Below are 24,252 nucleotides of genomic sequence, written 5' to 3'. Positions count from 1 at the left end.
CGCCCCTCTTTAATGGAGCACATAAATTAGGCAAAACTGAACAGTTTCTATTTCTTTTTCTCTGCAAGCTGTCAGCAGAGGTCTCACACTCGCAAGCTTCAGCAGGTTCAGGTGAGTTTAATTCACTACTACTCTTCTTTTTAAAGGTGGAAGTGAAATTTCCCTGTTCTGGGACGAATAAGAGTCACTTAATCTAAACTTAAACCATCATTTACTGTGGATCCAAAGGGAGAAATAAAATCAATACTAATACTAATAATAAAAATGCCTTATACTAATCTTTTCATGCTACTTTTTAGCCCACAGGCAGCAAATGTAACAGGAAAAGATATTTGAACCGACGTGTTTTTAGCATAGTCTGAATAGCAAAAAATCTGGAAAATATGATCCAAATTCATGAAGATATTAAAATAACATCTCAAATAAGCTACTGTTTGTAACAATGTATGGACCTTGTGTTATGGTGTTGTGATAAAACTGTATTTGTGATTAGAATTGAACATATGAAAAATTCAACCTTAGCCATATTTCTAAAGGTTCATTAACATGTTGGAATTTTTAACTGCACTAAACATTTTATTAAAGAGGGGAAAATATCACAGTTTGAATACTAGATGGTCGGATTTGCTCCCAAACACCGAGTAATATTGTTAGTCGACTGTTGGTGGGATAGTCGACTGTGGAATGCTGGGATGTGTAGTTTTGGAGGTATTTAATTACATGTAGATATAAATAGAGTGATTAAAGTACTGCAGTCAGTGGTATTCATACAATGCTCTGGATTATCCGTTTCATTTTATTTTAATGTTCTCACATTTAATATTTCATTGCAGAGTTAATCATGGTGGGATACACAGTTGAGGTACACAGCACAACTTTCTTCACTCTGCAGAGCATATACATCAGGTTCATTGGATCCACCTGTAGCAGCAAACCTCAGCTTCTCCACAGGTTCACACTCCCATCGGTAAGTTTTAAAGTCTTATATATCATCACGATCAAAGAAAAACATGCATCTGCATTTTTTAAAATTTTTTTTATGATGAATGACCAATAGAAATGCTCCAAAATAGTTCAGGACAAAACATTACATTAACTTACGTTGAGTGTAAGGAATGTTTTGGCCTTCTCTTGTTTCCATTTGGGAGATGATTGTTATTCTTCGGACAGCGGCGATACGCTGCCTATCAACAGTCTAAAGCCATTCTGCCCTCTTTTGGAATCGTCCATATTATGTGTATTTTAAATGTTTTTGCTGGACCACCTAGGAGCCCAGTCTCACTGCCTCTTACTGAGCCACTGACTGACCGACTGACTGTCTGATACCAGAGACTTGCCCAAGATGTATGAAAGCTCAAGTTGACTTTTCTTCTTATTTGAATTTTCCGTTCCACCTTAAATGGTGCAGCAGTCACGTTCCGGCGTCTCGCTGGTGCACTGTTTAAGGTGGTATGGCAAATTCCGATATGAAGCTGGCGAATAACAATTCAACTTCAGCCTCGTGATGAATGTCAGCCTCGTTTTACCTGCAGAAGCTGCTGAAATCGGTCATACAGAGAGAGCTTTGTTACTTTGTTTTGCTACCAGGAGGAAAACGGTCAGTTCGCCTGGTCGGTTTCTCCAGTACGAGTTTAAGAGCTGAGCTGGGCTTTTATTGGCGCTGTAGACACTTTGAGTGTTTCCAGCTTATGGAGGCAAACTTGAGCTCAAAACGCTTCTCTTATTTTCCAAAATAAAGTAAGCCGAGTATAAACACAGCGAGACGACGATACTGTTTATTCGGTTTACGGCAGGAAACGTCTGCAGTCAGACTCTCCACGTTTCTTTCACTTTGTGCCTCGAGTCTTTCCGACTCATGAGGCTCAAGTTCGAATAAGAGTCCAAGTCACTGGTGTTGAAGTTGAGTCTCAACTCTTTCTTGATTTTCTCAAATTTAGCCTAAAGTCATCAAATTCGTGACTCGAGTTGGAGTCCAAGTCACATGAGTATGACTACAAATAATACTGGGCTTCCTCGAGGAGAGGCCAGGAAAGAGGACATGGATACACTGACACACATAAAATCACTACATCCTGTATTAAAGGGGTTCTAATATGGTTTTCTGGTTTCTCCCTTTCCTTTAGTGCATTATGTAGCTGTTAGTGTGTGTAAATGGTCAGAAGGAGAAACTCTCTCCCACAGAAACCACCTTTTCTCAGCTGCCTGAAACACCTTGTTGGAATTCCAGCCCTTTTCCTTTGGTGCAAGACGACATCTCATAACACATTCTTTACTGTGGGGCAGTCGTGGGCTGGAGGTTAGGGAACCAGCCCTGTGATCAGAAGGTCACCGATTTGATCCCCAGAGCTCACAGTACATGACTGAGGTGCCCTTGAGCAAGACACCTAACCCCCAACTGCTCCCCAGGCACTGCTGATGCCCTGATAGAACAGCCACAGCGGTGTGGGAGCAGAACTCTGGTGGTCAAGCAATCAGAACAGATAGGGTGAGATGACCAATCAGACCACACTGGGCTCATTGGGAGGTGGGGCTTAAAGACACAGGAGCTCTAACAGAATGCTTCAGACAGAGGGTGTAAAGAGATGAACAATACGAGATTTCTTTTTGGAATTTTTTGGAATATTGAAGTATGTAAATTCATTCCAGACCCCAGAAAAAAAATTAACATAGTTGAAAATGAGCAGATCAGAGGGACAGTGAAGGTGGAGCAGTTCGGAGATAAAGCCAGAGAGGCCAGGTTGAGATGGTTTGGACATGTGTTGAGGAGGAATAGTGGATATATTGGGCAAAGAATGTTGGAGATGGAGCTGCCACGTAGAAGGAGAAGAGGTGGACCTCAGAGAAGGTTTATGGATGTAGTGAAGGTGGACATGGAGATGGTTGGTGTGAAAGGAGAGGAGGCAGTGGATAGGGCAAGATGGAGGCAGATGATCCGCTGTGGCGACCCCTAAAGGGAGCAGCCGGAAGAAGAAGAAGAAGAAGAAGAAGAAGAAGAAGAAGAAGAAGAAGAAGAAAATGAGCACAACAGGTCCTCTTTAATGTTATTTGTATCACTGAAACTAGTATTTTGTGCCAACAGGTACGTACATACAAAGTTTCCTGTGAACAAAGTGTTGGTACCCTCCTTCTAGTTGAATTGGAGGCCAAGCAAAGTTGGTTCAAGGACTTCTTCCAGGATTGGTTCTGTAACAAAATCGTGGTGACCACACCTGAAGGCGAGACGATCAGCTTCCCATGTTACAAATGGCTGAACAGCAAAAAGCCAGTTGTGAGCCTCAGGAATGACAAAGGTCAGTAGAACTTCTAATCCATAACTGATGTTTCAATTTCCGTAAAAACAAATGTTTTATAAATTGGAGCAAATGATAAGCAGTCCGGGTGAAAGTACATACAGTATGCACATATTTGGGCAGCCCATATGACGAGTTTTGTTGATTCATTTTTAAAATACATTTTCTGTTCAGCTACGCTTAAAAAAGAGGAAACAAACGGCACGCTCCTCAACCAAAGGGAGCAGGAGCTTGAGGTGCGGCAAAAGGACTTCAGGTAAGTAAACGTAAAGGTGGTTTAAGCCAGGCTTTCCAGACAGACGTGTATGCAGGAGTGTTCGTTCATCCTGCTCCCACCCACTCCTGCTGGAATTCGGAATAATTTGCCCTGCTCTCACCCACTACTGAAACTGTGACACATCAGACTTGGACACTGAAGAAGGACGCATGTGCAGGTTTATTAGTTAAAGGGGCAATCCAAAACTCGTGGTCAAAAGGCATAAAACACAGGTCAAAAACACTTAAGTCCATCCAAAAACCAAACATCCAAAACACAGGGGCAAAAAGGCAAAAACCCAAGCAGAGAGTCAAACACAATACAGGTAGTTATTCCCAAAACACAAGGGAACTGGCAATACTTCGCACTGTTTGGCTGAAAGAGAGGAGTATTTAAGCCGTGGCTGATTACAGAAATTAGGCACAGGTGGTTTGGTGGGAGCAAAGCTAGTACTCCGGGGAGTGAGACCTCTGGTGGCCATACCACGAATCTCTGACAGAAACGTTTTGGCCTGCATCTGATGTTTACACAGTCTATCAGACTCACTGTGAGGTAACTTCACCAAACGTCATTTATTCCCAGGCACCACAGAGCAGGACTAAACCTCAGAGCGGATATTTTCTGGGCAGCTCTTTGCACCTTTTTTTTTTTACAGTTGTCCTTTTATTTTGTTTAATCACAGTCCCCTCCAAAAGTATTGGAGTGGCAAGACACGGTTCTTTTGTGTTTGCTACACACTGAAGGCATTCGGGTTTGGGATCAAAGGATGACCATGCGATGACGGATCGGAATTTCAGCTGTTAGTTCCTGAAATGTATTCTAGATGTGGTACACAACTTAAAATGGGCACCTTTAGTGTCAGACCACCCAATTTTAAGTTGGGTAAAAGTGTAGGAGCACATAGTCTTAAAGTAAATACTGCTTAATATTGGTTGCACATTCCTTGCTTACAGTAACTGCATCGAGCTGGTGACCCACTAACATCACCAAACTGTTGCCTTCTTGTTTTGGGATGGTTTTCCAGCCTTTGACCACACATTCTTTTACTTGATCTATGTTACAGTGGCTGTCGGACTCTTCTTCAGAGGTGAAATGCTCCTCAGTTGGGTTAAGGTCTTGTCTTGATGCATGATGATGTACTTCTCGGTTAGACAGCATGCATTTCTCTGTAAATTGGTCGAGTTACATCATCAAAAATGATTAATGAGCTCGTTCCAGAAGCACCCACGCAAGCCCAAGCCATGACACTACCTCCACCATGCTTGACCCATAAGCTTGTATGGTCTGGATCATGAGCATATCCTGTATTTCTCCACTTTTTGGCCTCTCCATCACTTTGGTACTTTTTGGCTCATCTCTGTATATCTTGGCGAATTCCAATCTGGTCCTCTGGTTCTGTCTGGTTGTCTGACCTATCGCCTCATCTTTTGATCTCAAACCCAAATGCCTTCAGTGTTTACCACACACAAAAGAAATGGAGTTTGACTCATGTGGTTTAAGTCAACAGAATATTTCACGAAAAATAATTTGTACAAACGCTTAACAACATAAATTATTCATTACTTACATGAAGGATTCACGGTCTTTGTTTTCGGTCATAGAGCCCAAAAAGCGTTTGCATCAGAGCCGGTTTATGAGGAGTCTGGCCACTTCCTATTTTCCCCGTTATATCAGAAACAGGGCGCCCCCAAATGAGTCCTCAAAGAATGGGAGTGAATGGAGCTCAACAGCTAAAAATGAGAAGTTAAAATAGCTTCTAATCACTCTCCCAGAACTTTCCTTTAATTTTAGAAAGTAGAAGGATGTATTTCACTAAAAAGCAAAGAAAACATACCAATATATTTTCTTTATTCTACAACAGACAGGTTTTGGGCAGCAAGCTCAATCTCTCCGTACAGTTGACAATGTTTTCACTACTTCCTCCACGCTGCTTTGACGACCACCAGCATCCGCCATGGGCACCACGCTGCAAAGTGGCTCTTGGAGCAACTCAAACTCCAGATTAATGTTGCTGTTTTGCTAGTTTAACTGTGTGTTTGTGGAGTTTAATGGTGTATTTTCAGTTTGTTTATCCTCTTTGTTTAATGTCTGCCTTTTGGTGCCCTGTCCCTCATTTACCCAGTGAGATGGCTCACCTCTCTGCATGAAGTTCCAATATAGAGCATTTCACTTGAAGCGAAACGGCAGACTCTGGACCATTCTTATGCATCGTTTTGTTATTTTATGTATTTATTGTTCTGTATATTCATTGTCTGTTGTGTTTACTGTATATTCTGCACTCAGTTCACTCTGTCGTGTATCTGCATTGTGAGCGGTCCTGTATAATGTGCTGCTGTTGAGTTTGGAGCCTGACTTGACCGTATCTGATCTCCAGATGGAAGAAATATCACGATGGGGTACCTTATATTATCGATGCTCAAGAACCATCTGATCTCCCTGAAGACGTCAGGTTCTCTTTCACCAAAGACATAGAGATGAAATTCAACGCAGTGTCAGTGTAAGTTCCACATAATTAGTGATTAATAATCTGAGGCTATTAATGAATCCCATTTAAAATGTTTTGATTTTCTGTTTCTCAGATTAGGGGAGCTGCAGCTTGAAAAGTGGACAACCAGCTCAGATACATGGGAGTCACTAGAACAGCTTCATAGAGTCCTCTGGCACCCAAAACCTAACGGTATTTCTCTCAAAAGTTAGAAATGCTGAACTTATGGCTATAAGAGTTCCGGCATGTTCTCATATATGTTCTCATAGAATATATCAGGCAGCACTGGGACTCTGATGAATTCTTTGGCTATCAGTTCCTGAATGGAACGAACCCCATGGCGATTCGCTGTTGGCGCACCAAGCTGCCCGACAACTTCCCGGTCACGGATGACATGGTCAAGTCGTCTTTGGGAGGAAGCTGTTTACAGAAGGAAATACAGGTAGAGTGCTGATCCAAATGAATAGACTTGACCAGCGTTCTCTCTTAGACATGCTGTGATTCTCGCTTCTGTTCCATCAGGAAGGGAACATCTTCCTTTGTGACTATAAAAGGCTGAGCGGCTTTGAAGGAAATACAATCAACAATAAAAAGCAGAGTCTGACGGCTCCTCTCTGCTTACTCTATAGCACTCCTGAGAAGAAGCTAATTCCCATAGCGATTCAGGTAAGTCTTGCATATTTTGACTCAGAAATGACTCAGAAAGATTTCACCTTGAAGGCCCATTATAACTTCTACAATATTGGGAAAAAACTCAAGAGAGAAACCAAACAGAGCTCGGACCACATGATTCTAGTACAGAGGGGATGAGCCCTCTTGGTTGGCATGAATAATAATAGAGCACACTGGTCAGCTTGAGTTCTATGAAATTCACTCCTCTGGTGCAGTTTGTGGTTCTACATAGTAACTCTGACCGGTCACCAATTAATACATTGATGGAAATATCACCACTAAAATACTGATTCTCTAAACTCCAAACAGGCCAGTTAATACCCGGCCGCATTTACTACTGAGCCATGCTGCCGTAATACAAGCAGAATGTGGTTTGATACTGTAATCAATGCCTTCCCTGAAAAGACGTTGTCTGGATGGCCCGAATCCCCCTCTAAACCACCATGAATACTGGCTTTTGAGCTGTGCACAGATAGATAGATAGATAGATAGATAGATAGATAGATAGATAGATAGATAGATAGATAGATAGATAGATAGATAGATAGATAGATAGATAGATAGATGGTACAAATACAAGGTGCATGAACCACGTGTAAGGGTGATATAGTGTTGGGGTGATATAGTGGAGGGGTGATATAGTGTTGGAGTGATATAGTGGGGGCACTGGTTCAGTACAGCAGCAGAGATAAATAAGTGGACACGACGTGCCACTGCAGAGATGTCTAATTGGAATTTAAGAGTCTTACGGCTTCAGGGAAGAAGCTGTTCCTCAGTCTGGTGGTTTAACTCTTAAAGCTCCGCAACCTCCCACCTGAGGGGAGCGGGACAAAGAGTGTGTGTGCTGGGTGAGCGGGGTCCTTCATGATGCCAGTGGCCCTCTAGACCACAGGACAGAGTATCCATGATTTCTAAAAAGAATTTCAATGTTTGGAACACAGGACAATTTTCAACTTCGCCCCAAGTCTATCTTAAATGAGCTCAGGCCCAGAGAAGGCGGCAGTGTTTCTGGATCCTGTTTATTTCTGGTTTCTTCTTTGCATGGTCAAGTTTTAACTTGCATTTATGGATGCAGTGACGAACTGTACTCACAGACATGTATCATGATGAGTAATGGTTAAAAAGTCCCCACGTTTAGATACATTATTTTTGAACTGTTGCAGCATTTTACCTTGCAGTCTTTCACAGTGAGGTCTCTAGGATGCTTTTTTATACCCAATCATGTTACTGAAGTCTTAAAAATGAACCACCAGGTGCTCTTTTTCTTTTAGCACTACACAACTTTGTCTTTTACTGCCCTTGTCCTAACATTTTTGAAATGTGTTGCTGGCATGAGATTCAAAATGGGCATATATTTTACAATAAATAATAAAATGAAAATTCTCAAACTGTTTTTATTTACATTTAGCACAGCATCCCAACTTTTTCTGGAAACAGGCCTGTAGTTTAAATCAATGTCTGGGATATCAACCCTTTACAGTTCAGCTGTTAAACATATTCCCTGCAGTTGAACCAGAAGCCCGGCGTGGAGAATCCCATCTTTCTTCCCAGCGACTCCGAATGGGATTGGCTCCTGGCGAAGACCTTTGTGAGGAGTGCAGGATTTCATGAACATGAGCTGAACGTCCATCTGCTGCAAACACACCTGCTGGCTGAGGTTTTCTCTCTTGCAACAATGCGCAACCTGCCTTCAGCCCACCCACTGTTCAAGGTGAGCACGTCACTAACGTTTGGGCCAGGTTTCTGGAAAAGACCGTCAGAATGGAAACTGAAAGTATGTAGAGCATTTGATTGACATGAGTTATATTATATGTTTAAAAGTATGCTGAGCATCCCTCCTAATTAATGAGTTTCAGCCACACTCATTACTTACAGGCATATAAAATCAAGCACATAACCATGCGGCCTCCACAGACACACACTGACAGTAGAATGGGTCGTACTGATGAGCTCAGTGGCTCAACTGCTAGATCTGCCCCCATCAACTGGTGCTATTATTGTGATGAAGCAGCAATCATTTAGTGGGGCCACCAAGTGCTGAAGCATGTAGCATGTAAAAATGGCCTATGCTGTGTTGCACCACTCACTACAGAATATCAAACTGCCTCTTAAAGTAACATCAGCATAAGAACTGTGTGTTGATATAAAATGAGTCTCTATGGCTGAGCAGCTGCACACAAGCCTAAGATCTCCATGTGCAATGCCAAGCGTCGGCTGGAGGGCTGTAAAGCACTATCTGTCTTCACTGTCTGTCAGTCTGGTGATGAATCTGAGTTTGGTGGATTCCAGGAGAATGTTACCTACCGCAATGCAGCGCCAGCAGTAAAGTTTGGTGGAGGGGGTATAATGGGCTGGGGCTGTTTTTCAGGGCTTGGGCCACTCAGTTCCAGTGAAGGGTAATGTTGATGCTACAGCACAAAGGCATTTTACACAAAGCTTTGTGTCAGCAGTTTGGGGAACAGCCTTTCCTGTTCCAGCAGGACTGAGCCCCTGTGGACAAAACAGCTCCATAAAGACATGGAGTGACCAGTTTGATGCGGAGGAACGCCAGTGGCCTGAATAGAACCCTGACGATCTCCATCAGTACAATTGGTTCCGTAATTGGTTAAATAATTAGTTTATGGAGTCACGAATAATCTGTGTCCCTGTTTGGGGGTCAGTTAATGATAAGGAAGGTAAGAGAGAAGCAAACTCTCAAAAAGAGTTGTAGGACCTGAAAGCAGCAGGAACAACAGTTACACAGAGAAAAATACTGAGAACACAGAGAACTGCACCCCAATCATCTCTGTGCCTACACCTCACACTAAACGTTTCTGCTAAAAAAGAAGGACAGGGTTGAAATGAGTATTTAGACCAAGAGATTTGGAGCAAATAGTTGAGCGTCTAATCCCAAGAATGCTTGCAGTGAAGCACGAAGGTGGGAGCTTCATGATACGGTGACAACATCAAACATATAGACAGAATAAGCTTTTAAAAAGGTGAAAGTTCTCACTTTTTCCCCAAAAAACTACAGTGCACTACTAACCTGGAACAAACTGCTAAGTAGTCTTAAATGCAACATCGTGCGTCTTAGTAATTGTTAACTTTTAATTTTTTGTTACTTTTCTTTGCTATGGAATTGCACTATAATTGAGTTATCTTTCCATATTATCCATCTCTAGTTTATTATTTCATATTAATTTGTTCTAATCTTCATTTTGAGGCGGCCTCGATTGGCGAGTGCAAGTATGTCTAAATGGCATTGAAATGGACTCTGTTGCACGGCTGCGTAACACTTGGTTTGATGGGAATGGAAGGTGATGCTTTTCTGTATGTTTTAATAGGCATGAATAATTCAGTACATTAATGCTGATGTTGCTTCTCGCTCCCAGCTCCTGATTCCCCACACTCTCTACACTTTCCAGATTAACGTCATGGCCAGAAACTTGTTGATCTCAGATGACGGGGTTTTCAAGAAGGTATATAAATCCATCGTGAATGTAATCTGAATAATAGTGAAGCGCTCACTAATACATGCTCATGTTGTTTGTTCCTACTGCCCAGTACACCGCTATAGGGCATGATAACGCGGTCAACACTTTTCTGCCAGATTCGTTCTCAACGCTGACCTACAGCTCTCTCTGTCTGCCGGACAACATCAAGGAGAGAGGTCTGGAGAACATCCCGAACTACTACTACAGAGACGATGGCCTGAAGCTCTGGGACATCATCCACAAGTACAGTAACTAAAATGAAATAACCTTAAATGAAAGCACTCAGATTTTGTCGCTGCCAAGGCAGCTTTTGTGGTGTCCTATAACACAAAACAAAAAAAGTGAGTATGCTACTTCTTTTAAACTAAAAAAAATAAGCGATAAGACAAGATAGTCCTTTATTAGTCCCACAATGGGGAAATTCTCAGTGTTACAGCAGTGAGAGAGAAGTAGTAACAACAAGAGAATTAACCAGCAAGTAATTAACGTTTGAAAGTACTTAAGAAGGTTTTTTACAGTTTGTTACTTGCTACTATATAGACAATATATATAAAACTAAACATAAAAAATAAGGTAAAACTATAAACCCTATCCTTCACAAAAATATTAACAATATAAAGAATTTATAAATAAGTAAAAAGGTCAGATATTTACATTGTAACTGAAATTCACATGGAATATTGCACGAGGTACCGGTTTATATCACACATGGGGCGGTGAGCAGTTACAATATGAACTACTACGCTTTCTGTATACTTTTATGTACCTATCAGTGATCTACTGCCCCCTCAGATTACCTGGCCGGGTGACCAGGGTTATTTCTGTGTGGAGTTTGCATGTTCTCTCCACGTCTGTGTGGGTTTCCTCCCACAGTCAGGCCAATGGATTATATATGGCTTTACTTATGGTGTACTTCAAAGTATAAACTAAAAAGTGGGCCAATTTATTCCCAAGAAGCAACCAAATGGTATACCAACATGTAGACTACTAGTACATTGATATTAATACACTTATTCCATAAAGTATACTTGGGAAATATACTTGAACTCCCCTTTCTGTCAAGTTTACTTCATAAAATGAACTTGAAGTTGCTTATTTTTATAGGAACTGGCTTGAGAGGAGCTCGAAAGGCAACAAATAAGATTCAAGTGTGCTTCAGACAAAAGCATGTTAGTAATTATGATTCTACAGAACTGATTCAAAGACAGAGCTGAAACACTGATCTGGGACTTATAGGTATATATAGTATAGGGGCCCTATACTTTAATAATTTTTGCTTTATTAAAGCTAGTGTTTGAACATCCCTTCCCAACGTTGTCTGTACCAAAACAATCATAACGCAAGCCAAATGTCACTAAATGTTTTGGGAGTAAGCTCAAAAACTCAGCAAGTACATGACCAGCAAACACAGCTTTGAACAGCTGTTCACACAGAAAATCATCTCATTTTTCATTAAAACACAAAAATATGACCTAACTGCAGAAAATACATGTTTCAGTAGATGCAAAACAATGGGAACTGTGTTTAAACCCTGTGTCCACTCACTGTCCACTCTATTAGACACTCCTACCTTGTCGGTCCACCTTGTAGATGTAAAGTCAGAGACGACAGCTCATCTGCTGCTGCACAGTTTGTGTTGGTCATCCTCTAGTCCTTCATCAGTGGCCACAGGACGCTGCCCACAGGACGCTGCCCACAGGACACTATTGACTGGTGGACTGTTCTCAGTCCAGCAGTGACACTGAGGTGTTTAAAAACTCCAGCAGCACTGCTGTGTCTGATCCACTCAAACCAGCGCAACACACACAAACACACCACCACCACGTCAGTGTTACTGCAGAGCTGAGAATGACCCACCACCCAAACAGTACCTGCTCTGTGAGGGTCCATGGGGGTCCTGACCACTGAAGAACAGGGTAACAGAGTATCAGAGAAACAGATGGACTACAGTCTGTAACTGTAGAACTACAGAGTGCAGCTATACAGTAAGTGGAGCTGATAAAGTGGACAGTGAGTGTAGAAACGAGGAGGTGGTCAGAGCGTTACGCGTGACTGGTGTATTTAGCTTTAACAGATCAGAACACAATCTGTCATACATGTGCGATATACATTCAATGTCTGGAACATGCAGCCGCTGTTGCTCTCACTGGATGTCTGTGATGAAACCGCACATTATAGAATTACTGAAAGTAAGAAATACAAGAGGTGATGTGATCTGCTTTGTTCAGGTGGTTCAGAATTAGGCCTAAAATATACTAATACCTGTAGTGTGATAATCTCACTCCATATGCTTTAGGTTGGTGAAAGGAGTGTTGACTTTTTACTATAAAAGTGATGCCGACGTGAAAGGAGACCCTGAGTTACAGAACTGGATCTGGGAGATATTTGTTTACGGATTCCTGAGGAAAGAAAGCACCGGTATGTCCTCTTTTCTGCACCTGATGGAAAATGTAAAATATAAAAAGTCATGCTTTTCTATGGAGTTCATTTTCTGCCAAAAGAAATCAACTGTAAACGCAAGGATGAGATCAACATTTTATCAAACATTCATTCATGATCACATTTGTAAATCTGTCTGAATGTAACCTGAGATTTACCTGAGACTCGTATTACGACTACAGATCCCAACCCGCCTCTTTACGATGTCCGTGTTGCGATTACAAACCAAAGTTCACATATTAACAACTTCAGTGCTGGAAACAAACGATGAACTGAGGATGTAAATAAGCAACAGCATCAACACTTCATTTCCAAGTCTCCCTCGTAAAGATTAAAGTATATAGAAATTAATAAAGCATAATGACCAGAGCCGTGTGATTTGGAAGCAAGCTTAGAAACCTGTCTAAAGTCTAATGTATATTCGTTGTTTATTCCTTGTTGACTAACGAGTTTAATTTTAATTATCTTTCACTTTAAGCATACGTGAGATTTGTTTCACATGTTAAAAATTTGATAACTGGGTCGTTCTACAGAAAAGTCCATTTTTGTGTCCCTAGTCTTTACAGATACATTATACTTAAAAACATGTTAGGGTTAAAATGTATATGCATTTTAAAATTACATTTATTTTAACAATTACGCCTTCTTGAGCCTCAATTCCGCAATATTGGTTTTGAAATCAATCATATTGAACTCCAAGCACCACAGAAGAGCTCGTCCCCCAGTCGTGTGTGAAGGCTGAGGCCATATTTTGAGATAAAAACACGTTTTTCTGCAGTTTTAACTGCAATAATCTCTACATGACTATGGAATATATGATTTAAATGGCAAAAAGGAAACAAATAGCAAGTAAATATTATAAAATATGTAATGAGAGTTCCCCAGTGGTCGTGTCACTGGTGTTACCACATAACAAAAAATCTTATTTGTAAATAAAAGTCACTCTGATGACGTCACTCGACCTCCTTTGAGCTGTTTTCTGAGGATCTATGTAGAAAAGCTCATGGTGAGTCCACTGTGTCTCTCAGTTCTCAGAGATCTTCTCATTCAGCTCATGATCTCATATGAAGCTTCTAGCTGACGTCACCGGTGTGACCGACTTTATTCTGAGGTCACTGTGAAAAAATAGAAACACAAATGGATTAAATTCCGTATTTTAGTGGACGTTCCCTGATGGACAGCGTGTGGTTTGATGTTCTGTAGCAGCCGTTCATTAAAACGTCTCTGGTGTTTCCTTTATTATGAGGATCGGTCACAACAGTGACCCCTATGGAGAGACAGAGAAGTGGATGCTTCTGTAGAACGACCCAATTATTTGAATTCACATTGACGGTGGTATGTAAATGGGGCTAAATGGTCAAATGTCAGCTGCAGATGTGCAGGTTATGCACAGCAGTGCTACTGGAGTGTTTAAACACTGCGTCCACTCACTGTCCACTCTATTAGGCACTCCTACCTTGTCGGTCCACCTTGTAGATGTAAAGTCAGAGACGACAGCTCATCTGCTGCTGCACAGTTTGTGTTGGTCGTCCTCTAGTCCTTCATCAGTGGTCACAGGACGCTGTTGGCTGGATATTTTTGGTTGGTGGACTATTCTCAGTCCAGCAGCGACTCTGAGGTGTTTAAAAACTCCAGCAGCACTGCTGTGTCTGATCCACTCAGACCAGCGCAACACACACTAACACACCACCACCACGTCAGTGTTACTGCAGTACTGAGAATGACCCACCACCCAAACAGTACCTGCTCTGTGAGGGTCCATGGGGGTCCTGTCCACTGAAGAACAGGGTAACAGAGTATCAGAGAAACAGATGGACTACAGTCTGTAACTGTAGAACTACAGAGTGCAGCTATACAGTAAGTGGAGCTGATAAAGTGGACAGTGAGCGTAGAAACGAGGAGGTGGTCAGAACGTTCCGCCTGATTGGTTTATGTTCTCAATGTTTGCCTGTCCTATTAATCATAACTCATTCCAACAATTGGCAACTAACTGTACAGTGATTAGTAGAGCAGTCTGTAGCACATTCACAGGGTATTTAAGAAGAAAATGTTCATATTTTTAAACTTATGGCAAACATTTCTGTCTGGGCTGCATCAGGAATCCCCCGCTCTTTCAGCAAAGTGGAGGAGGTTATCAAGTTCGTCACCATGGTGATCTTCACAGTGTCCGCTCAACATGCTGCGGTCAACAATGGCCAGGTTTTCTGTCAAATCCAGTTTCTATCTCAATCAGTTTTGTCCAAATGTGCACGGTCAGCTGATCTGAATTATCTCTGCTGGTTCAGTTTGACTTTGGAGGATGGATGCCCAACCTGCCCACCACCCTCAGACTCCCTCCCCCCAAGAAGAAAGGAGAATCCACACTGGAGACCTTCTTCCAAACTCTTCCAGATGTCTCCACCACCGTTCACGGACTGGCCGTTCTGTTCCTGCTAAGCAAGAAAGCTTCTGACCATGTGGGTATAAATAAATCTTAACATGGCGCAGTTTTAAAGTCTGTTAAAGGTAAATTGAGAGATTTGTGCATAAACACACAATACATGTTAGAAAATAACTGCTGTAAACATGTAATGACTGAACTATGGAGTCCTGGATTGTGGAGTTAGACCTTAAACTGTTTTTCATCACTTTTGTATTCAGTATTTGGGCAGGGACTGAAATAATGGCTCGATGATGCACTGGAACCATGCTTAGCATGACTCCTCACTCTAACACTATATTGGCAAAGACAGCTGGCAAGTCTTATTTAGCACCAATCCAGCGGCACCCACTTCTCACGCTGGGGCTGAGTCTCAAACGGCTCCTTACTCCCTACATAGTGCACTACGTAGGAGTTTGAATACTGGATCCTGCAGCCCAACAATGAATAACACAGCTAAGAAACAGTGATTTGGGACTCGGACACATCCATGCTCAATAAATGAGGCACTGTTTGGCTTTAGAGGTTAGAATGTGTAAACTTTCATAGCTAGAACACTGTTTAGGGTGTACGGAGCCGTTTGGGATTTAACCTGTGCCTGACACGACTTCTGTTTAAACAAAAATGTGTTCGCCAGCGGCCAGAGGTGGACGAAGTACACAAACTATGTACTTGAGCTAAAGTCGAGACCCCTAAGGTAAAATATTCCTCCAGTAAAAGAAGTTCCTCCCTTTAGACCTCCACTTGAGTAAAAGTACTAAAGTATTTCTCTTCAAACGTACTTAAGTATAAAGTAAAAGTACTAAAAGAGGAATTCTGGCTCTGATGTCCTGTTATCATTTTTATAACCAGACTGGCTTCATGAACTCATTTCAGGTGAAAGTCCTCCAGCGTCTCTCTTGGTAAACCAGTCTTTTAAACCAGCTGGACCCTGATTGGTGCTCTGGCTTTGCACTTCTTTCGTTTTGACATGTTACGTTTTTATACACACAGAAACCAAAAGGAACGACAGATTTCTCAGAATGTAGGAGGAAAAAGTCGGATATTAGATTCTGAAATGTCGTGGAGTGAAAGGAAAAAGTCGCCCAGAACGGAGAAACTTCAGTACAGATACACCAAAAATACTAAAGTACAGAAACTAATCACATTTACTCAATTACTATCCAACACTTCCAGTGGCAACAGTGACCAGACAAACTCCCTAAGAGCAAGAGGAAGAGACACTGAGACGAACCAAGACTCAGGGGAACAGCAGACAATGAGATTTAATCAAGAATACGACACGGAAAAGAGGAAAAGCAGGAAAATCCAGGATGCTCAGACAGCTGCTGGAACTTTTAGTCAGTAGAAGCCTGTTTTTAACCCGCTGGGAGCTGCTGGTGCTGCTTTTAAATGCATTACATGCACATAAAGTGCTTGTTTTGTCAAACTGTTGGCTTTGTTTCACGGCATCCAGCATGTTGCAGTGCTACATCGCAGCTGTTCTGTCTTAGTTTCTCTTTGTGCGAGAATGAAGTTCAGATCTAGTTATAAAATAAATGGAATGCCTGCTATAAATGGTGGTATAATCAAAGTAATACACTGGAGGTGGGGTTATACTTCAACCTTCAGCCAATAACTCAGCGTATAATCGTTTTATTTATGACGTCTGCCAGCTTTCATACACAAAATGCTGCAGATAGTAACGTGATGAAACTGTAAAATAACAGTGAACAAAAATTTTTCAAACTTACTTTGTCTGTAAAGCACTAAGTGATACTTTTTTAATCCCACAACCGGGGAAATTCCTCCTCCGCATTTAACCCACCCGTGAAGTGAAACACCACATACACACTAGTGAACACACACACTAGGGGGCAGTGAGCACACTTGCCCGGAGCGGTGGGCAGCCCAATCCACGGCGCCCGGGGAGCAGTTGGGGGTTAGGTGTCTTGCTCAAGGACACCTCAGTCATGTGCTGTCGGCTCTGGGGATCGAACCATCGACCTTCTGGTAGAGTGAGGAACACATTTTGTTGTTGATAATGATGTTCATGATGTTGTTGTTTTGTGTCCTCTGTAAAGAGAAAATGATCTCTGAAGGCTTCGTGTTTGTGTCCTGCAGTGTCCGCTGGGCGTCTATACGCAGGACCTGTTCAGTGAAGCCGTTGCCCGATGGCACATTTCAAGATTTCAGAATGACCTCCATAAGCGTGACCAAGAGGTTAACATCAGGAACAGAAATCTCCCACTGCCGTACGATTACTTAAAGCCCGCGAATGTGGACAACAGTGTTTCCCTTTAGAGTGACCAGAGGAGGGCAGTAACGAGTGACTGACACTGTTACATGCACTTTAATACAGTCTGGATTTTTATTAGATTCACTTTGATCTAATTGTTTGTTTTTTCTCTATACTTTCCAATTTTTTTAAACTAAAAATGACAAATTATCATCCGAAATCTGAACCAGCTTTTCTTCTGTAATTTTAACGCTTAGTTTGTTTTTCTTGTTGTTGTTTTTTGTTTTATTTCAACCCGTCACTGCTCACTTGTTTTTTCCTATCATGTAAGATGCAAAAGATTTAAAATTTCAGATGAAAAACGTCTGGAACAAAGAGAACAATAAATGTGGATGAAAATGGGTGACTATGGCGAACGAGAAGGCAAAATGGATGTTATGAAGGTGGTGGTGGCTGCTCTGTCCTCTCCTGATGAATTTCCAATATAGAGCCTGTTATTTAGAATATAGAACAATAAATACAGCAATAAAATCCACGAGTGCCGTCCTGTGGTTTATTATAACAGTGAACCACTGATTTCCGCCATTTATGAAATAAAACGTTGTTTGCTGTGAAGCTTGGAACCCTCTTACTGCACTTGGCCAGACTGGAGAGTGTGAAAAAGTTTGGAATTCTTGGAAGGAGACCTGGAATTCTGTCCGAGTAGCTCCTAAAATGCGATCCTCAGATACGTCATGGTGGGGAAATAAAAGATGGTTTATTTGACAGATTACGCAGAGTGTAGTTGAAGGAAAACGGCTTAAATAATCAACGAAACTGCTGGGAAAAGGTCTAAGATCCTCTAGAATAGGGAGCTCCTGAAAAGCAGGTGATTGGGGTCACCTGTTCTGTTGAGTCCAGGTGGGTTTTACCTGTACACTGTTACTGAAAACAAACAAACAAACCAAGAAATGAAATGCATCTTTGTCTTTTGCTCTTGCCAGAATTAAAAAATGTGAGCTGCCCTTTAAAAGGCGTTACAGTTTCATGGTGAACTTACATTAAAGGTTAAGACCGTTTTCCTCTCCTGGAAACATGGACAACGTGCGAAGGTACGTCTGAAAACAGAAGCTCTTCAAGGGCTCTTTTTATATGGAGAACGGTTCTATGTAGAACCATTAAAGCCCTTTTAGATTGATGCAGAATGTGTTGCACATGGTTCTATAGACCACCAAAACAGGGTTCTTCTATTGAACCAAGCCTGGTATATATACGTACACCCACCCACCCACACACCCACACACCCACCCACACACCCACACACACACCCACCCACCCACACACCCACACACACAGTCATTTTGGGTGGGCCAGTCATAAAATGGGTGGTCCTATCCTCGCTGTGTCCAATCACAGCACTTCCACAGACTCTGGGACAAAGCCTGATGGACAGACGGGCCGAGGCCTGAGAGCAGACGGGCTGTAGACGGTCTGCTGTGAGTGGAGCTCCATAAACGGTCAGGAAGGCGGTCCGATTTACTCTGAGCAGAAGGGGAAGAGCAGACAGTAGAGCTCATCACTGAGAGAGCCGATCTGACCGGAGACGACAAGATGGAATGAGAAATGAAGACGAGTGATTGAGGAGTGGATCAGAGAATCGGAACTGGGATTGCTTGTGGGAAGGAATCAGTCTGCATCTACATTCGGTGTTGTTTCGGAACTCAACTGGACGCTCTGTTCTTCCTCCATCCTAAAGTTCTACCTGAGCGTTCCTCCAGGTGTGAGATGTTCAGGTCGTTTCATGCCAAATGCCCTTTGAACGGACCAGGTCAGGCCAGTGAGTATCAGAATTGAAATGACACGTATTTTAGTCTCCACTTTTATTACGTACCAATCGCTTTTTGCTTTAAACCAAAGGTAACTTAACCATTCTTGGCTTGGATGTGTGGTTCCAGAAAAAGCTTTGAATTGGAGAACCTTTGTAATAAGGTTATATAAATTTGAAGTTCTTCATACCTCTGAAAAATGGTTGTTTAAAGCAGTGGTTCTCCAAACAGTAGTTCTCAAACCAGTCATCAGATGTTCCACATTTTTGCTTCAACCCAACTCACAGAACATGGTGCTAGACAGAAAAAAAAGAGGACCATCTGTGGGTCCCAGAGGACCAGTTTGAGAACCACAGCCTTAAAGAACCATCCACTGAAAAATTCTTTAGGTAACCAAAAGCGGTTGGTTCTCTTATAAAACTGCTCCAAAGAACCCTTTACTCATAAAACAGGCAGTGCCAAACTGTCTTAGCAGCACAATGCCATAGCAGAACCACTTCTCAGTATGAGAACCATTTGTGCAAGTGTGAAGAACCTTTGAAAAATGAAAAGAACCTCTGTGTAATGTAAAGGTTCCAGGAAGAACCCTGAAATGATATAGAATGTTTTACATTTTTACTGAAAAATGTCCTTCACACGTCTTATTTTCAGACAAGGTTCTTTGAGGAACCAATACAGGTTCTACTGTAGCTTTGCTTTAAATAATTGGCAGCTATATTTGAGGAGGGTAGAAAGAACTGCTCTGCAGGAGCACAAAGATAGAATATATGGGCAAAGATATAAAATATAACAAGAGAAGACTTTAATAACTAACTAAATAAATGAATATATCGCCGCTGTCAGAAGAAAACCTTGTATCTCCATTTTTGTCATTTTTAAGATTGTGACAATTTGAAAAAGCCTGCTGTTGTTTACGTTGTGTGTAAATATCATGATGAATGGACCAAAAGAAACGGCCCAAAATGACTTGGAAAGACGTCTGGTTCCATTGACTTCCATTAAAAGTAGAGTAGGATTTTTCCTTCTCCTGTAAATTTACCACTTTGGAGATACGAGGTTTTCCTCCGACAACAGCGAGATGTGAATGTAAGCCATATAAATGCCCACAGGTATCAGGAAAAGGCTAAAGTCGCACTGTAACGTCTGTGAAAACGTGAAGTGTGTGTGCAGATGGTGAATGTGCTCTCGAGCTCTGTGTTGTCGGCTAAATTTAGCCCAGACAATGGTCAGAGCAGCAGTGGTGTAGGGTTATAGGAGACCGCTCAGCTATTCATAGCTGTGGGTTAAAGGCGGTGGGCTGCTGGGCGCTTGATGAACATTCGATAGCTGACTAATGCTGATCCGGCAGGAGACCCTGACGCTGAGCAGAATCACAACAGTGAAACTGCGTTAGTTGAAGGAAAATCCGAAATGAAAGCTGATCGTTTTGACCTTGTTAGATCGCCTCTCTGCTCGTATTAACCAGGACTCATCAGATCACAACATTAAATACACTAAATTCTTAATTTCCTGTAAAGTCAAATGTGTTATAAGCTGTTTATTGGGGTTTATTCAGTCATTTATTAAGTTAAATCAGTTTATTCTTTTCTTTTTTCTGAAAGCTTGTGTTCTTCTAACCAACGTCTTCACTGAAAAAGTGGCTTCCTAAAATATCTTCAGTAGAGTTGAACACAAAAGGACAGATTTTATAAGTTTTAATGGTTGTTTTCTCTGATTTGTTTTAGGCTGAGCTGCTTTCTCTTGGACGTACGTCTCTTTGGTTGGTCAGCCCTGGTCAGTTCCTCTGCTGACCATGGGGAACTACAGCTCTGCCCTGTATGCTGGTAAGAAAAACCCTCTCTCTCTGTCTCTCTCTGTCTCTCTCTGTCTCTCTCTGTCTCTCTCTGTCTCTCATTTTATCACTTTATTTCACTCCATCCCCTTCTATACAGTACCAGTCAAAAATCTGGACGCAATCATTCATACCCTCTTTAAAAAAAGATGGTTCTTCAAGGGTTCCTTAGAAAATACAATCGTTCTATGCAGAACATGAACAATCAAACATTTGCATGCTTAAAGGGTTCTTTGCACATATGATTTTATATAGAACTTTTTTGAAAGGGTTCTACAAAGACCAATTCTAAAATAATTGGGACGCTGTGTTAAATGTTATTAAATGTAAATAAAAACAATGTAATGGTTTGTATCTCATAGATCCATATTTTATTCACAATAGAACACAGAACACATATCAGATGCTGAAAGTGAGACATTTTACCATTTCATGAAAAACATGAACTCATAGGACTTGATGGCAGAAACACATCTCAAAAAAGTCGGGACAGGGGCAGCAAAGGCTGGAAAAGTAAGTGGTACTCAAAAAACAGCTGGATGAGCAGTTTGCAGCCAACTCATATGACTGAGTATAAAAGGAGCAGTTTAGAGAGGCAGAGTCTCTCGGGAGCAAAGACGGGCAGAGGCTCACCAACCTGTGAAAAACTAAAAACTAAAAACTGGAACGATTTCAGAAAAATGTTCCTCAATGCAAAACTGCGAAGATTTTGGATTTTCCATCATATCCAGAACATAATATCAGCAAAAGATTCTCTGAATCTGGAGAAATCCCTGTACACAAGGGACAAGGCCAACGGTCAGTATTGGATGCTTGTGATCTAAAAACAGGCCTGATTCTGTACTGAAATCACTGCATGAGCTCAGAAATCACTGTCTGTTCGCCGTACAATCCACACATGCAAGTTAAAGCTGTATCATGCAAAGAAGAACCCACATACAAACGGGATCCAGAAACGCTGCCGTCTTCTCTGGGCTAAAGCTCATTTAGTCAAAGTGGAAAACTGTTCTGTGGTCAGATGAGTCAAAACCCAACCTGCTTTTTGGAGACCATGGACACCGTGTCCTGCAGACTCGAGAGGAGAGGGACCATCCAGCTTCTTATCAGCGCACAGTTCAAAAGCATCTCTGATGGTCTGGGGCTGCATTAGTGTCTATGGCCTGGGCAGCTTACACACCTGGAAAGGCTCCATCAGTGCTGAACAGTATGTAGAGGCTTTAGAGCAGCACATGCTCCCATCCAGGCAGCACCTCTTTCAGGGAAGGCCCTGCATATTTCAGCAAGACAATGAACCACATACTGCATCATCACAACAGCACGGCTTCACAGAAGAAGAGTCCAGGGACTGACCTGACCTGACCTGACCTGACTGCAGTCCAGACCTTTCACCAACAGAAAACATTCGGCACATCATGAAATGACAAATCCAGCAAAGAACACCCAGAACTGAGCAGCTGGAATCCCACATCAGACAGGAATGGGACAACATTCCTCTCCCAAAACTCCAGCAACTGGTCTCCTCACTTCCCAGACGTTTACAGACTGCTGTTGAAGAAGAGGAGATGCCACACAACGATAGACACGACCCTGTCCCGACTTTCTAGAGACACGTTGCTGCCACCAAGTTCTAAATGAGTTAATGTTTTTCATGAAGTGGTAAAATGTCTCACTTTCAGCATCTGATATGGGTTCTATGTTCTACTGTGAATAAAATATGGTTCTATGAGATTTGCAGATCATGATATTCTAGTTTAATTTACATTTAACACAGCGTCCCAACTTTTTTGGAATTGGAGTTGTATATAGCAGCCATGAAAGGGTTCTTCGAAAGCAGAAGCTTTTTGGTGATACCTAGAACCCTTTACAACAAATTCTCCATCAAACTGAAAAACATTTCAGCATGCAAAGAATCGTTTCTTTGAGTGCTCATGGTTCCGTACAAACCTTTGAAAAAGCATTGGGACAGTCGTGGGCTGGAGGTCAGGGAACCAGCCTTGTGACCAGAAGGTCGCCGGTTTGATCCCCTCGGCTGACGGTCTGGGACTGAAGTGCCCTTGAACAAGGCATCTAATCCATCTGCTCCCAGGGGCATCACACCCATGTTCAGATTACACTCTTGCTTTCAGAGGGTCTCCAAGACATAACCTGGGTTGGTCTGTTATTATGTAAAAATTATAAATATTATTAAACTGTACAAGACAGTAGTGCATCCTGCTATGATGTATGGTTTGGAGACTGTGGCTCTGTCTAAAAGACAGGAGGCTGAGCTGGAGGTGGCGGAGATGAAGATGCTGAGATTTTCGTTGGGAGTGACGAGGATGGACAGGATTAGAAATGAGCAGATCAGAGGGACAGTGAAGGTGGAGCAGTTTGGAGATAAAGCCAGAGAGGCCAGGTTGAGATGGTTTGGACATGTGTTGAGGAGGAATAGTGGATATACTGGGCAAAGAATGTTGGAGCTGGAGCTGCCGGGTAGAAGGAGAAGAGGTAGACCTCAGAGAAGGTTTATGGATGTAGTGAAGGTGGACATGGAGATGGTTGGTGTGAAAGGAGAGGAGGCAGTGGATAGGGCAAGATGGAGGCAGATGATCCGCTGTGGCGACCCCTAAAGGGAGCAGCCGAAAGAAGAAGATGAAGATGTTATTAAACTGTAGACTTTATTGTTTTTAAAGGAGCTCATGTCTTCCTCAGGGAAGCTAAACTCCTCCCTGTAATGCCAACAGTACCAAAAAGCACTATGAGACACATGGATTCTTCAGTGGGGCCCTTTTGGTGGGGTTGGCTGCCTAAAAGGACACTGCATTTTGAAAATGAATAAATACAAAAGTGTAATCTGTTTATACTTGAATAAACCACTATTTATACTTTTCTGGGTAAACTCTCACGCATTTGAACTAAAGGCTGTAGATCAAAATGTCTTTAGGATGAAACAAAACGCATTTCAGTGGATTCAAGCATTTGATGAAACTGTACTACAGGTAGCTGTTATGGTTCCTTTGTGTAACAGAGTTGACTGTGTAGAGTTTTATTAAATCACACGGTGATGAAAGAGAAAAGATATAAACATTTCTCAGTCATCATGCACTGCAGTGATCCATTTAATATCGTGTTTCTAACTTTGTTCTTCTCTTTTCATCTCAAAGAGGTGGAAGATTTTAAAGCGATCGTCTCCTCCCCAGAGAACGTGACCCCTGACCGCCACACGCTGGAGGACTCCCCCATAAATAATTGTGTCAGTAAGTGGATCCGTTATTCATTACTGTGTGTTCCCACCGTGTTCCCACCGTGTTCCCACCGTGTTCCCACCCTGTCACTCATAAGAAGAATGGGCAGAATTCGTGTTCTTACAGTCCTGTGTAAAAGT

At 42.0% G+C, this 24,252-nt stretch overlaps 2 protein-coding genes and 1 long non-coding RNA gene across 4 annotated transcripts in view; 2 read left to right on the top strand and 1 right to left on the bottom strand.

The window, feature by feature from the left end:
• The first annotated feature begins 841 nt into the window (after positions 1-841).
• On the top strand, positions 842-17,317 carry LOC108415655 (hydroperoxide isomerase ALOXE3-like). Its single transcript, XM_037546242.1, has 14 exons — positions 842-951; positions 3,064-3,290; positions 3,465-3,546; positions 5,921-6,043; positions 6,126-6,223; positions 6,301-6,473; positions 6,554-6,697; positions 8,211-8,414; positions 10,075-10,161; positions 10,247-10,419; positions 12,473-12,594; positions 14,714-14,814; positions 14,901-15,071; positions 17,138-17,317. Exons 1-14 carry the CDS (start codon positions 842-844, stop codon positions 17,315-17,317), a joined length of 1,995 nt encoding a protein of 664 aa, XP_037402139.1.
• The window catches only part of LOC119265443, a 23,240-nt gene continuing 7,067 nt past the window's right edge, over positions 8,080-24,252 (bottom strand). Inside the window, exon 2 of the long non-coding RNA XR_005131650.1 lies at positions 8,080-8,446. This is a non-coding gene — a long non-coding RNA (uncharacterized LOC119265443). The remainder of the gene's footprint in view (positions 8,447-24,252) is intronic.
• Positions 18,763-24,252, top strand: part of si:dkey-71d15.2 — a 19,085-nt gene continuing 13,595 nt past the window's right edge. The window contains exons 1-3 of one of the 2 annotated variants that reach the window (XM_037546243.1): positions 18,763-19,068; positions 20,782-20,880; positions 24,032-24,124. In XM_037546243.1, the coding sequence (XP_037402140.1) occupies positions 20,850-20,880; positions 24,032-24,124 (124 nt within the window). In that variant the 5' untranslated portion in view covers positions 18,763-19,068; positions 20,782-20,849. Of the gene's footprint in view, positions 19,069-20,387; positions 20,446-20,781; positions 20,881-24,031; positions 24,125-24,252 lie in introns of those variants that run through there. The other variant, XM_037546244.1, reaches the window with a different exon arrangement.

This window comes from Pygocentrus nattereri, chromosome 16, assembly GCF_015220715.1.
Source record: "Pygocentrus nattereri isolate fPygNat1 chromosome 16, fPygNat1.pri, whole genome shotgun sequence".
NCBI classification, from domain to species: Eukaryota; Metazoa; Chordata; class Actinopteri; order Characiformes; family Serrasalmidae; genus Pygocentrus; species Pygocentrus nattereri.
The sequence above is the reverse complement of the archived record's forward strand: the minus strand, read 5'-3'. Positions and strand labels throughout refer to the sequence as shown.